This window comes from Nicotiana sylvestris, chromosome 11 (genome assembly GCF_000393655.2).
Source record: "Nicotiana sylvestris chromosome 11, ASM39365v2, whole genome shotgun sequence".
Lineage (NCBI taxonomy): Eukaryota > Viridiplantae > Streptophyta > Magnoliopsida > Solanales > Solanaceae > Nicotiana > Nicotiana sylvestris.
Genome location: NC_091067.1, coordinates 52,703,218 through 52,717,876, shown reverse-complemented (window position 1 = coordinate 52,717,876; position 14,659 = coordinate 52,703,218). Strand labels below are relative to the sequence as shown.

At 39.7% G+C, this 14,659-nt stretch overlaps 1 protein-coding gene across 1 annotated transcript; it reads left to right on the top strand.

Annotated features, from left to right (window-relative positions):
• The first annotated feature begins 252 nt into the window (after positions 1-252).
• LOC104234404 (hydroxyproline O-galactosyltransferase GALT3-like) lies at positions 253-1,421 on the top strand. The gene has a single exon (XM_009787964.2). The coding sequence runs from the start codon at positions 261-263 to the stop codon at positions 1,320-1,322; it is 1,062 nt and encodes a 353-aa protein (XP_009786266.2). The 5' UTR covers positions 253-260; the 3' UTR covers positions 1,323-1,421.
• Positions 1,422-14,659: the final 13,238 nt, after the last annotated feature.

Below are 14,659 nucleotides of genomic sequence, written 5' to 3'. Positions count from 1 at the left end.
TAAAACAATTTGAAAATTTTGTGAACCAAATTTTCTTTACTAAAGTGTTTATTCCCTTTTCTCTAATTTTCTAAGCACCGCGTATATTAGTGGGAAGAGAGATAAACATATTGGATCGCACCCTAATTTTCTCATTTCGTGTACTTGAATCCAATCGATTCAAAGTCAAATCGGTGGACTCGGTAGCACGATATGGCCAACCAAAATCTTTAAACTCAAGGAACTTTGTGTACTTTATGATAACTAGTTTTCAAATTGAAATGCTGCCCTTTAATCTCCATATACCCATTCTCTCAAAGCTTCGCTCTTTAGCCTTTTTTCCTTCACAAAAATTTGCTTTACATGTTACGATGAAGACATACAAACCAAATGGCCGACGTTTCATCATTTCCTCATTTTTCTTTATTATATTCCTTTGCATTCTAGCTTCAATCAATGAAATCCGATTTGACAGCTTTTTGATGTTAGGTAGATGTGCTTTCTCTCCAACACCAAATAGTAATTCTTCTTCTGCTACAGACTTTCTTAGTGTAAATTCCTCCTCCTTGTCCACCAATAACGAAATCCGAATTCTCATCGGAATTTTGACACTTCCCGATCAGTACCAAAAGCGACACTTCCTGCGTCTAATCTATGGAACACAACCTCCAATAATGGATGCAAAAGTTGACATCAAGTTTGTGTTCTGTAATCTAACAAAAGAAGATCAAAAGGTATTAGTGGCACTTGAAATAATGCGTTACGACGATATCATCATCCTCAACTGCCAAGAAAATATGAACAAAGGTAAGACGTATACCTATTTTTCCAGCTTGCCAGATCTTTTTTCAGTCTCAGATGACCAGCCATATTATCCACCTTATCATTACGTGATGAAAGCCGATGATGACACATATATAAGGCTTGAGAGTTTTGTAGAATCCCTAAGCCCATTGCCTAGGGAAGATTTGTACTATGGTTATGTTATTCCATGTCCAAGCATGGACCCTTTTGTTCATTACATGTCAGGAATGGGTTATTTAGTGAGTTGGGATATAGCAGAATGGATAAGAGAGTCGGATATTCCTAAAAGTCATTTAGAAGGGCCAGAAGACAAGGTTTTTGGAGAGTGGCTCCGAGATGGTCACCGGGCAAGACATCGGTACAATGCTAAATGGTCTATGTACAATTTCCCCGAGCCGCCGACGAGATGCACGCACGAGCTGTGGCCGGACACGATTGCAGTTCATCTACTGAAGAATCAAGAAAAGTGGATTCAGACCCTCAACTATTTCAATGTCACGAAGGATCTTAAACCATCTAAGTTGTATCATATACCTTAGGCAAACACGTATTTTCCTCTGTTGTCCAGTTAACGTGACAATTTTTCTCTGATGCATTGATATTCAAAGAGAAAGAAGTTGCAGAAATTCATTACACAATCTAGCGTTTAAATTTTTAAGGGGTTTCATAATATCTTAATAACCTAATCATATCTATTTGCAAACCAAAATCAATATGTGATTACCAAAATGAGATCAACTTTTCACGACCTTGAAATTCATGTATGGTGAAGAGTAGGTTACATAGAGCAGTTTCCATTCTCATGCAAATTTACCTAATTAGAAATTACAGATAGGTTTGACAATTTGACCAAAAGTGCAAGCAAGAAGCTACCTAATCTGGAGTGAGACTAAAGTTAGGCTCACTTCCATAACCTTATTTCCGCCAAGATAGAATAAATGCATGTGACTGCAAAGGACACCTAGCGACTTCTAAATTGCAGCGCACGGAAAGGCAATCCCCCCCTCCCCCCCACCCCCCACACCAAAAAACAAAAACTCCAACCACCTACAAAGCATAAAAAAAATTAGAAATTTAAAAAAAAAATGAAAGATTTGAATATCTAAATACTCCTGACCAAAAAAATTGGCCCCTTTATATTTATTTGTAAAGCTCAATTTTTCTTAACCTCCAGCTTTCTCCACAAAAAAATTCAATATTATTTTTCTAAATATTATTTAGGAATTAATTTCTATTGTGTCTTTTGTACGGGGTAAAATATGCTCATATTTAATGATCGCATGAAAAAGTGATACGTGGAGCCGAAGACGTGAGAAGACAGTCGGACTTGGAAGAAATGATCTCGCTTGTTATTGGAGAGAATGATATTCATAAAGGCAAAATAAATTTCTGTCACCCGGTAGCATTTAATGAAGAGTATTCTATAGCATTAAGTGCACGGTCCGTTATAGAGAATATGACATTCACTGCTCTACACATTCTTCAATGACCCTCATAATTTTCATTTAAGAGGGGCTTGATCCTAGATCCTTATTCCCTAGGAGTAACTATAAATAGTGAGCGCTGCCATCATTGTAAGGACACGACTTTTCTGACAAGCATACACTATATTCTATCAAAAACTCAATACAATTCTATCTTCTTGCTCATTTATATCGTTATTACTGCCCCCGGAAGCCCCTTCTCTCGGAATTACATTTTCTGCTATTTTATCTCCATCTCAAGTCTAAATATTATCTTTTAATTTAATTTATTTATCGTCTTAGGATAAAATCGATTCGCTTGTCTATAAACTACGTAAAAATTCAACTGTACCATTTTACAGATAAACATTTTGGCGTCCACCGTAGGGCTTAGACAGTTGTGTAATTGAGTTCATCTATTACTTACTCGTTTGATTATTTGTTCTTAGCAAAAAAATTATAAAAATAGCAGATAACAGTGTCAACATCGCACACAACGTTGAGGCCTAAGGAAATCAGCCTCAGCACGATGATTCAATAAGTGATACCCGTAACGAGGAGGATGAGGCCATGCCAGTCCACGACGGACGATATCCGCGACATGTTTGAGAGACGAATCCTGATGATGTTGAAGACGAGCACACCGTCGAAACAATAAGGATCTTGAAAGAGCAACAAGAGGCCATTATAGGCCACCTCACACGAACAGGATAAGGTCATGACATAGCTAAAGCAGGCGTTGTTGGGTGCTTCCAACAACGTGAATGGGCGAGGTCCTTTTCTCCAGATGCTCCAGCAAATCAAAAAATGAAGAGGGAGATAATAACACCCCGAGGGGCGAGTTCGGCATCGATGGGACCGCGGAAACGATGGTGGACCCGGTAACAACAATGAGAATGATCCCTTTAAAACCGAACTTATGTGGTTTGTGAAGGAAATAAATGCTCGAATTGATCAAATTCCAGGCGCACCACCGAACTCAAAAAAGTACATAAATTGTCGTTCAAACCAAGTGGGACACCAAAATTGATCCCGAAGCAGGTTAAAATGCCAGACGTGGCGAAGTATGATGGAACTTTAGATCCGTAGGAGCATATCACCACATATACAATGGCAGTGAAGGGAAATGATTTAGCTCCTCACGAGATTAAGTCAGTCTTACTAAAAAAGTTCGTTCACACTCTGACAAAGGGACCCTGGTATGGTATTCTCTTTTGCTCGAGCACTCCACAAACACCTTTGAGTTGCTCACGAACTCTTTCATCAAGGCCCATACCGGGGCCAAAAAGGTACAAGCCTGAAAGACTGACATATTCAAGATTGAGCAATGAGAATCCAAGTTGCTGCGAGAGTTTCTGACCAGATTCCAGAAGGAAAGGATGGTACTACCAGTAGTACCAGACTAATGGACAGGTGAAGCATTCACCAAAGGTCTGAATCCGAGAAATTCCGACGCTTTTCGAAAATTGAAAGAAAGTTTGCTCGAGTTCCAAATAATAATTTGGGCAGATGTTCACAACTGGTATGAGTCAAAAATAAGAATTGAGTATGATCAACTCAGTTTCCTAGCGTCGACCATGGGTCGGGACTTGGAGAAGAATAAAGAGAAATTGAAAGATGATTTCAACAAATATCGATGGCCTTCAAGGGGTCGGTTCTTTCCCTACGAACGAGCCGAAGGACGTGACAGAAGTTTCCGGTTGGCAGATTGATTTGCTACTGATAGGAGAACTAATCACGACCAAAATAATAGGTCGTTCCATGACAAGGAGATGTCAGGTTCTCGAGATTCTTCCTACCTCAGGCTTTCCAAATACAATTTCAACATCAGCGTATTGGAGCTGGTGTTGTTTATGAGGAACATTAAAGAAGCACGATTCCTTAAGCCAATGAAATCTGATCCCAACCAAAGGGATCCTAACGGTCACTGTACTGGGGACTCCTGTCATCTACATGAAGAGGTGGCGACATTGCTGAAGAACGGCCATCTCATGGAATTTTTAAGTGATCGGGCTAAAAACAATTACGGCCTTAGTCACGATAAACACGGAGCATTAGAAAGAAGGAGAAGATCCTCCACGTTTGATGATTAATATGATTTTCAGGGTGTACGAGATTAGTGGCGTGAGATTTTCGGCGGTAAAATAGACAAAGGTGTCGGTAACCCACAACAAAAGACTCCAGGAATTTTCCGAAGGCGACATTTCTTTCATGAAAAAGACGTAGATGGACTGCTGCTATTGCATAATGATGCCCTGGTAATCTCTATAAATGTCTTGGATTTTAAAATTAAATGTGTTATGGTGGACCCCAGGAAGTTCGGTCAATATTATGTGGAGAGTGTTGGAGCATGACAAGCTCACCAGAAGTATCATTTCGGCCATAAAACTTCTCACTAGATTCAATTCGGCAAACATGACAACCCAAGGAGAGATCATACTTCCCACAAATGCCGAGGGGTGATGAAGACACACCTTTTCGAGGTAGTAGATGGCGATAAGGGTTACAATATTATCTTGGGTAGACCACGGTTGCAATAGATGAAGGTTGTGCCATCAACATATCATTAGTTGTTGTAAGTCCTAACTCTCGAGGTAATTAAACAAATAAAAGGTGACCAACCGGCATTAGGGGAGATGAATGTAATTTCAGTCTCTAGAAGCAAATAGAAAGAACATGCGGCATAGCAATTACAAGAATCGACACCTACTCCCGATCTGCATGAAGCTAACTAGGGGGAAAAGTCGTCTAAATCCTATCAAGTACCAAGGTATTTCCATATACCAGAAGAGACGGACGCAACAAAGTCCATAGAGGAAGAACTTGAACAAGTCGCATTGTTTGAAAAGTTTGTGGAAAGGAAGTTCCACTTGTGGATAGGACTGCACCTTGAACTTAGGTCTGGATTTTTTAAATTTCTTAAATTTAACGTCAATTATTTTGCATAGTAGCATGCGGATATGAAAGATATCCCACCAGAAGTGGTCGTGCATATGTTAAGCCTAGACCCTAGCATCTTTTCGGTAAGACAGAAATAAGTCCTATTGCTGACGTCAAAAACAAATTTGTCAAAAAAGAGGTGACTCTCTTGCTTAATATTGGTTCAATCCGAGATGTATCCTGACTGGCTAGCTAACATAGTAGTAGTTCCAAAGATGAATAATAAATTTTTCATGCGCATAGACTATAAGGATTTAAATAAGGTGTGCCCAAAAGACTCGTTCCCATTACCAAACATTGATCAAATGATTAATGCAATGGCCGGGCATGAGTTAACGAGTTTTCTTGATTCTTATTCTGGATACAACAAGATTAAGATGAACCCAGAGGATTAGGAAAAAACCTCATTCATAACAAACTTCAGTACATATTTCTATAATGTGATGCCATTCGGACTAAAGAATGCCGGAGCCACGTATCAGTAGCTCGTGAACAAAATGTTTGAGAAACAAATAGGGAAAACCATGGAAGTTTACATAAATGATACGCTGGTTATGTCTTTGAATGCAGGTGATCATCTTAAACATTTGCAAGAAACCTTTGACATCTTAGGAATGCATAACATAAAGCTTAACCCCGAGAAGTGTGCGTTCGGGGTGAGCTCCGGTAAGTTCCTGTGATTCCTAGTGTCAGAAAGGGGGATCGAAGTTAACCTTTATAAAACTAAATCCATCATCTCGGATCAGCTATCAAGCATGAAGGAGGTTCAAAGGCTAACAGGGAAACTATTCGCTTTGAGCAGATTTATTTCTCGGTCTTCAAAGAGATACCATCATTTCTTCTCGCTGCTCAAAAAGAATAAAATTTTTGAATGGACCCTGGAGTGTCAGTAGGCTTTGAAGGATTTGAAAAGGTATTTCTCAAGTGCTCCATTGCTACCGAATTTGAGGAAGGAGAACAACTATTGAAATACTTAGCGGTCTTGGAGTTAGAGGTGAGTGCCATTTTAGTCCGTAAGGACAAAGGTACGCTATCTCCTATTTATTACGTTAGTAAAATTTTAACGGGACCTGAATCTCGCTTCCCACATCTGAAAAAATTATCCTTAGCTCTCGTAGTCGCCGCTCGAAGTTTAGGCCTTATTCCCAATGTCATCAAATTGTCACTGTAACTACTTTTCCGCTACGGAATATTCTTCATAAACCCAAACTTTCGAGTAGGTTGGCCAAGTGGGCCGTCGAAATAAGTGAATTTGACATTTAATATAATCCTAGGAATGCGATTAAATCATAAGTCTTGGCCGACTTTATGGTCGATTTTAATCCAGGACTTTTACCTTTGGCTACCAAAGAAGTAGTGATGGTATCCGAATCGACATCAGGAGTTTGGACCCTATTCATGGACGGAGCTTCAAACGTGAAGGGGTCCGGGCTCGGAATATTACTGACCACGCCTTTGGGAGAAACCCTAAGGCAGGCCATAAGAATCGTTCCTCTAGCTAACAATGAAATAGTGTATGAATATTTAATTGCAAGACATGAACCGGCCCGAGGGCTGGGCTCTGAGGTCATAGAAATCAAATGCGACTCCCAGTTGGTTGTAAATCAGGTGTACAGGATCTACGAAGCAAAAAAGGAACGCATGCATCAATACGTTATGAAGGTCCATGATCTACTTGCTCGATTCCGGGAGTGGTCAATTATGCATATCACGAGGGAAGAAAATGCATAAGAAGATGCACTAGCTAACCTTGGATCGTCCACAAAAATAAAGGGATCGGACTCCGGTATGGTAGTACAGCTTACGCATTTGGTATTGGACGTGGATAGCTATTACGAGGTAGACACGACTAATTTGGTCTGGAACTGGAGAAACAAAATTATTGACTACCTCGAGCACAGGAAATTGCCTGAAGATCCTAAGCAATCTCGAGCACTGCACACTAAAGAAACTCGATATAACTTCAATGGGGATAAATTGTACAAAATATCATTCTAAGGCATGTTGGCCCGATGTTTGGGAGTCTTTGAAGCTAATTATGTTATGCGAGAAGTCCCCGAAGGGATCTGCGGAAATCACCCAGGCGCGGATTCCTTACTATTAAAATTGATTAGGGAATGATATTATTGGCCCCGGATGGAACATGACCCCAAAGCTTATGTTCAAAAATGTGATAAATGTCAACTCTATGCATCGTTGGTATATTAACTGGCAGAGATATTGCAATATATTTTGTCACCATGGCCGTTTATGAAGTAGGGAATGGATATCATCGGACCACTGCCACCAGCCCCCAGTAAGGTAAGATTTCTTTTGATTTTAACAAACTATTTTTCTAAGTGGGTTGAAGTAGGTCCTTATCAGAAGATTGGCGAATGTGAAATGGTAGATTTCTTGTGGGAGAACATAATTTGCAGATTTGGGATACCAAAAGAGATAGCATGTGATAACGGGCCGCAATTTATAGGCACAAAGGTCACAAAGTTGCTTGAAAACTTGAAAATCAAAAGGATCATATCAACACCCTATCATCCAAGCACAAAAGGACAAGCAGAATCAACGAACAACGTGATTAAACAAAATCTCCAAAAGAGGTTTGAAGCAGCAAAAGGTAAATGGCCCAAAGAGCTGCCATGTGTACTATGGGCGTACCAAACAATAGCCAAATCAAGCACGGAGGGATATCCTTTCTCTCTTGTTACGAGGTAGAAGCCCTGATCCCGGTTGAAGTATGAGAGCCTACCCTAAGATATTTCTGTGCGAACGAAGAAGCAAACGATGAAGCAATGTTAGTCAATTTGGAGTTGCTCGATGAATGCGGGGACTTGGTAGAAATAAGAATAGCAGCCGAAAAGTAGAGAATAGATAGATATTACAATCGAGAGCCAACCTACGGTATTTCAAAGTAGGACACTTCGTTTTGAGGAAAGTAACTCAGAACACCTAGGAGCTCAATGCGAGGGAGTCCAACATGAGAAGGCCCATACCGGGTTTCAACTGTCACCGGGAAAGGGACATACGAGTTTTGAAAATCAAGATATAGAAAAGTCGCCAAGAAACTGGAACATGGCACACCTAAAGAGATATTATTGCTGACAAACATCACTTGTACTAAAAGTATGTGTTGCACCCTTTTTCCCTTCATCTAGTTTTTCTCCCAATTGGGTTTTTCTAGAAAGATTTTTAATGAGGCAGCAATAGAAAGCATACTACAAAGGAAGCTTCAGCAGTAGCTAAAGGAAGCTTCAGTAACAGCAATAAGACCATTAAATGACAAGGCAAACAAGCGAAGAACCACTACGGAGCGGTTAGATAGTCTTTTGCTCGATAGAAAAGTTCCTGTCGGGAAGTAAAGTTTTTTGTCGAACAAAGATTATCCGACCGTTCACAAGTGTAAGCCACTGGGGGTTGTTAGATAATTTTTGGCTTGATAGCAAAAATTCTTAAGGGGAGGTGAAGTTTGCTATCGAACTAGAGATTATCCAGCAATTCACTAGTGGAATCATCAAAGGTGTAAAACTTCTAGTGTTCAAATTCACATTTTTTGCATTCAAACACTCGGGGGGATGATATGAGGATACGGAAACAATGACTGCCACGACTACAAAAACCGAAAACATAGTTGAATCATCAGGAATATGGACTGTATGGCCAGCCCCGTAGAAACAAGCTATACAAGTTAGCCATAAGAAATGACAATTTATTTTAGCACAACGAATGCTTATGTACTTTTGAAAATGTAATGAATAAAGTAAAGTCCTTTTTATTTTTATCTTGTTTCTTGTCTGAACAATAAATTGATTTTATCGTTTGAAAGTTAAACGAGTACTTCAAATGCTAGTGCCGTAATGAACAAGAGACATCCTCTCCAAGAGCACCGTAAACATAAGAGGCCCCTCCCGTATGAAACCCTCATGTTAAAGGGTTGACTTCGGAAGAACCTGTGGCCAGAATCCAAATACTATCGGGGAAAAGACACCTAAAGCCTCGCATATCTTGGCGCAAAAAACTTACGAGAATACTTAAATGAAAAGGACACAAAGTGCAAATACTTAAATGAAAAGTACGCGAAGAAGAAAACTTGCACGATGCTGGAATGAAAAAGTGCTTCTATTCCCAATAAACGTGCTAAACAACATATGTACAAAAATACACAAGTGCGGAAAAGAAAACAAAAACTAAGTTGTTGCATCTTTAGAACCAGGAGGAAGAGAAGCATCTACGCCCCCAGGAGAAGTGGGTAGATCCGTCGCCAGTTCGATATCTTGACCTTCGTCATTTTTTCCTTCAGCATCATCATCTTTTGATTCTTTTTCCATTCCCGAGAACTCAGAACCGGAACTAGAATAATTGATAGCATCATGCCGTGTCGGAAGACCCCTTTTGGCAGTTAACTCCAGCTCACAAGCCTTAGCTATTTTGGTATCAAAGTCAATGACACCCGCTTTGGCTTCTTCTATGGTTTTTCTACTCATATTGTACATAGCATATGTTTTTTTAACAACGAGGGAAGCCGCTCGACACTGAAGTTCTACTTTAAGCTAGCCAACCTCATCATAAAGGTTATCCCGCGCAAATCTCATGGATCAGGGATGACATCAAAATCAAAGACAGTGGAGCTGTACATTTTATTATGCTCTATGATCTTCTTATATTTCTCCTACAGCCAGACATACGTTTCCTCGGCAGCAGCAAGTTCTTTAGCCTTAGAATTTAAGGCTCCCTCTAAATTACTTAATCTTTCAGTAGAGCCAGCCTCACGATCGGATGCATCAAGAACGACATTATGGATTTCAACCCATTTGGCCTTAGTTCCTTCAAATTGTGCCTTAAAGGGGCAACCTCCTGATTAAGGGTTACCACTTCTTGTTCGCTTTACTGCAACCGAGCCTCCAACTCAATGGCCACAACAGCTCGTGTTTCGAGTTCTGGAGGCGAGTAGCAATCTTGTCTTGCTCGGCCAAAACTTGATTTCGCTCGGAGGTAAGTGCCTCCTTATCACGAATCAGCCTTTGAAGGCCCTCGAAAGCAAGAAAGTTCACATGCAAAACAAAAAATAAAAATTCAGGACCATGCCATAAAAAAGATAGAAGAAATAAAAGAAATAAAGACTTTATCGCCGATGCGTTATGAATGGCATTGTTCAGCAAACACTCTCCCGCAAGAGTTTGTATTTGTTTCCCTATCTTTTTCTGAAGCCAAAGGCTTCAGACAATTTGCAAGTTCCACCGACCGGGACAACAGATAGCATCAAGTAACGCTCTTCCTCATTTGAGGATCTTCTGAGGGGCAGCATAATTTTGCCCTAGGGTTCCTATAAACGGGGACTGGGGAAGAGGGACATCATCCTCTCGGGCAACTACGGCTGGTGGAGATGATGTAGCAGTTTCTGGTTGCAAAGGTAGTTGGTGAAGAAGGAGATAAAGCTGACGGCAAAGCAACCGCAGCAAGTGTAGTGTTGGTTGTTTGTTGCTCATTAACCAAATATGGCAGGGACCTGGTACTCAACCTCACGGTACCGGGGGCGGCAATTGGGACTCGAAAATGGGAGTTTGGCATTTTCTACCATATCATACTCCCCAAAAAGGCTGAGGTATCATCCTCGGTTGGTGTAACTAACTTAACAAATTGAGCATTCTATTGAGCTGAGGAAGGTCATTGTCTTCTCTGTAGAGAAGCCCTCTCCTCGCTAGCTTCTCTATCATCATCGATCACCATGGTGTTTATTGTCGGCTTGGGCGCAGGGCTCATCACCACAACTTCCGAAGATGACACGGGTGCTGCATTCTTTGTCTTCTATTGTTTTCGTCATCTGCATAGGAATGTATCCTTTTTGGTTACTTGTTCTCCGGATGGGGATTCCGGTAAGAAGCATTTGCACTAGAAGCAGGCCCGGAGACACCTACTCGGGTAATAGCTTCTTGCAGCAGCCTCGCTGCATCAACAGGACTGGCAATAACATCCTCATCGGGGACAACAACTAAGCCCTGGGGTTGATCTAAATTCAACATAAGGGAAAAATTAATCAACTTCCTTATACGAAAGGTAAAAACAAGATTAATCTAACTTACCATAATTTTTGGCCTTCCACCCATATTTAAGGGCCAATTCCTTCAATGTATGAGTCTCGGGTGTAATGACATCCAACATCTTCTAGACCCACTGGTCCAAGTCTTCGACCCTCGGTGGAACCCACCGAGTTGCTGGAGTATGTAAAAGAAGAGGAATCAGTAACAGAATGTGATGATCTTTAACTAAAAGAAAAAGAAAACGATGAACTTATGAGTGCGGTTCCAAAATTTTGGAAAGGATGAAGTCGTGGCTGGAATGATGTCCCTAGTGGCAACTACAATGAACCATTTTATCCACCCACGGTCATTATCATCATCCATGCTGGCTAGCAGGGCATAGTGGCCGCGTTTGCTGAAATTTATCATTCTCCCGCAAAAAATCTTTGGGGAATAAAGGTTCATTAATCGAGATAAGGTTAGCTCGTCTCCCATCTCCTAGCATAGACTTCTAAAATAAGTGACTGTCCTTCACACGGAAGGAATCACTGGTGCCAGACATACCTGGTAGCGGATGCATAACTCCACAATAATGGAGTCAAGCTCCCCATTCAAAGAGAACGGTCCTAAGGTGAAGGGATACATATAAAAATACGTAAAACCCTTCTTGGGTAATTTTATTCGCTCTGCCAGATCAGGAGCGATAATGTCTAAATATTGGCAATGGCAGTCTTCCTTCACAACAGGAATACTGGAAGGGCGAATAGAAGAAGGGTACATGCCAACGACCCACATCCGAGGGTTAGCGGAAGGATATTTCTCTTTGAAGTTTTTAGTTATGATTAGACTTTTTGGGATAATGGTGCTCACCATCATGAGTAACTAGGATTTTTTGAAGCAGAAGTCATTTTTATCAGAAGGGAGGTAAAGGTTTTCTCTAAAGAAGAAGGTTTGAGCGAGTACGAGTCGAGTAAAGAGAGTTTGAGAAAGTTCGGAGAATTATGAAGTGTAAATCAAGAAGTTTGATGTGTATAAGTAAAGGAATAGGCGGCTAAAATTGTGGCCATAATTACCTTGATATCCGGCAAAAGTGATGCTAAATCATGGGATGACGCATATTCGGGGCACTAAATGCGGAGAGACATGCGTCTAATCAACCGTCAGAAACTTTTCAGAAGGAGTTAGAGAATTTCCCACCAAAAAGGGTATCTCTACCAACTTTCCGATGATACAAAGTTAAGCCACCGAAAAGCTGGGGGACTATCTGTATGGGATAAAATATGTTCATATTTAATGATCACATAAGAAAGTAACACGTGGAGCCGAAGACAGAAGACAATAGGACTCGAAGGAAATACTCTCACTTGTCAGCGGAGAGAATGATATTCATAAAGGTAAAATAAATGCCTGGCACTCGGTAGCATTCAATGAAGAATATTCCATAGCATTAAGTGCATGGTCCATTACATGGAATATGGCATTCACGGTAAACCATTACACATTCTTCAATGGCCCTTTAATTGGTATTTAAGAGGGGATTGATCCTAGAACATTGTTCCCTAGGTGTAACTATAAATAGTAAGCTCTACCATCATTGTAAGAACATGGATTTTCTGACAAGCATACACTATATTCTATCAAAACCTCAATACAATTCTATCTTCCTTCTCATTTATATCGTTATTACTCTCCTCGGAAGTCCTGCTCCCAGAATTATACTTTTTGCTGTTTTATCTCCATCTCAAGGATAAGTATTATATTTTTATTTATCATCTTAGGATCAAAGCAATTCGCTTGTCTATAAATTACATATAAATTCAACTGTACCATTTTACGGGTAAATAACATTCAAATTGACAGAATAGTTTTGGTTTGTTTGCGAAAAATTGACTGAAAGTTTGTATTTTACCCCATTAAAGGAATTAAGTCGCTCTCTGAAGACAGTCAGATTATCTAAAGGTCATCATTTCAACCGTTGTCAGTGCCTACAATTGGCTTCCTTATCACAGTTGACCCAATTGAACCCCTTCTTTCCCACAAACTAAAAGAAATAATTAATGATTTCAATTGTGGGAGTAACTAATATACCGCAAAAAAAACATTTTTAGTAGATTTACGCTTCATATCTTGTGCACAATTGTAATGATTTGCATTGTTCGCGGGATACTTTGAGCTAATTTGGTGTTCTGTGTGTGTAAGGAATGATTTGGATGAAAGTGGAATGAAAGGAGTGCATTAGAAGCTACAAAAAATAGATGAACACAAAAATGGTGAAATCGAAGGGGACGTATGGATGCTCGCGTTGCATAGGGGACAAGCCTAGGGGTTATAGTAGTTTGGTGAGCCAGTGAAGCAAGGAGAAGATTATTAGGATTTGTCCGGAATTTCTAATCTATTAGGACTCTCTTTCTTAAAGGAATGGAAAAAAACTCCTAAAAGCATTAAATTTCCTTAATATGTCTTATCCTTTTCTTGGAGGACAAGTTTTGCATATCTATAAATTAAGGATCTCTACTTCTCACAAGTGAACAATAAAAAATATCCACAATGTAGTCATTAAAGAGTTTTGTTTAGGGGGGAGATTTTTCTCTCGATAGTTTTCTTCTTTTATATTAGTTTTACCATATGCAGATCAATTGACAAAACCATTATAAACTATTATGCTTAGTGCAGTATATTTTTCTTTTGTCGTCTGATTTATCGTCCACAAAGCTTTGTATTGTTAGTTTCCGCATGCACCATGTTATTTCGATCCCAACAAGTGGCATCATAGCCAATGATTCAGAGTCAACGGTTGAACGAGGTTGAAGACAGATTCAATGCGTGTTTAGATCAGGACGATAATGAAGATTTATTCAACATACTACATGTGGATATAAATTTACAATCATAAGTGTATTCAAAACGCATGCTGTTACATCTCTCTTTTTAAACCATATTTTGGAACTTTTAACCAACGCCAGTTTTAAGTCATGCCTACTTGTAACGCATGAGTTCCAATGTCAGTTTTAACTTACGCTTCTTTTTAATGCATGAGCTTCTTTTACCCCATGTTTATTCTTAACACGTGGGATCCTTTTAACCCATACTTGGGCTTCTTTTAATCAATATCAAGATTTTCAACCTTCACCGATTTTTAATCATGGCAAGCAGTAGCGATGAAGATTATGTGAAGAAGGTGAATCAACTTTGTCAAAAAAATTCAGGCCAAGGGGAGATTGTTAGGATTTGTCCTGAATTTCTAATCTATTAGGACTCTCTTTCTTAAAGGAATGGAAAAAGACTCCTAAAAAGATTAAATTTCTTTAATATGTCTTATCCTTTTCTTGGAGGACAAGTTTTTCACATCTATAAATTAAAGATCTCTACTTCTCACAAGTGAACAACAAAAAATATCCACAATGTAGTCATTAAAGAGTTTTGTTTAGGGGGGAGATTTCTCTCTCGATAGTTTTCTTCATTTAT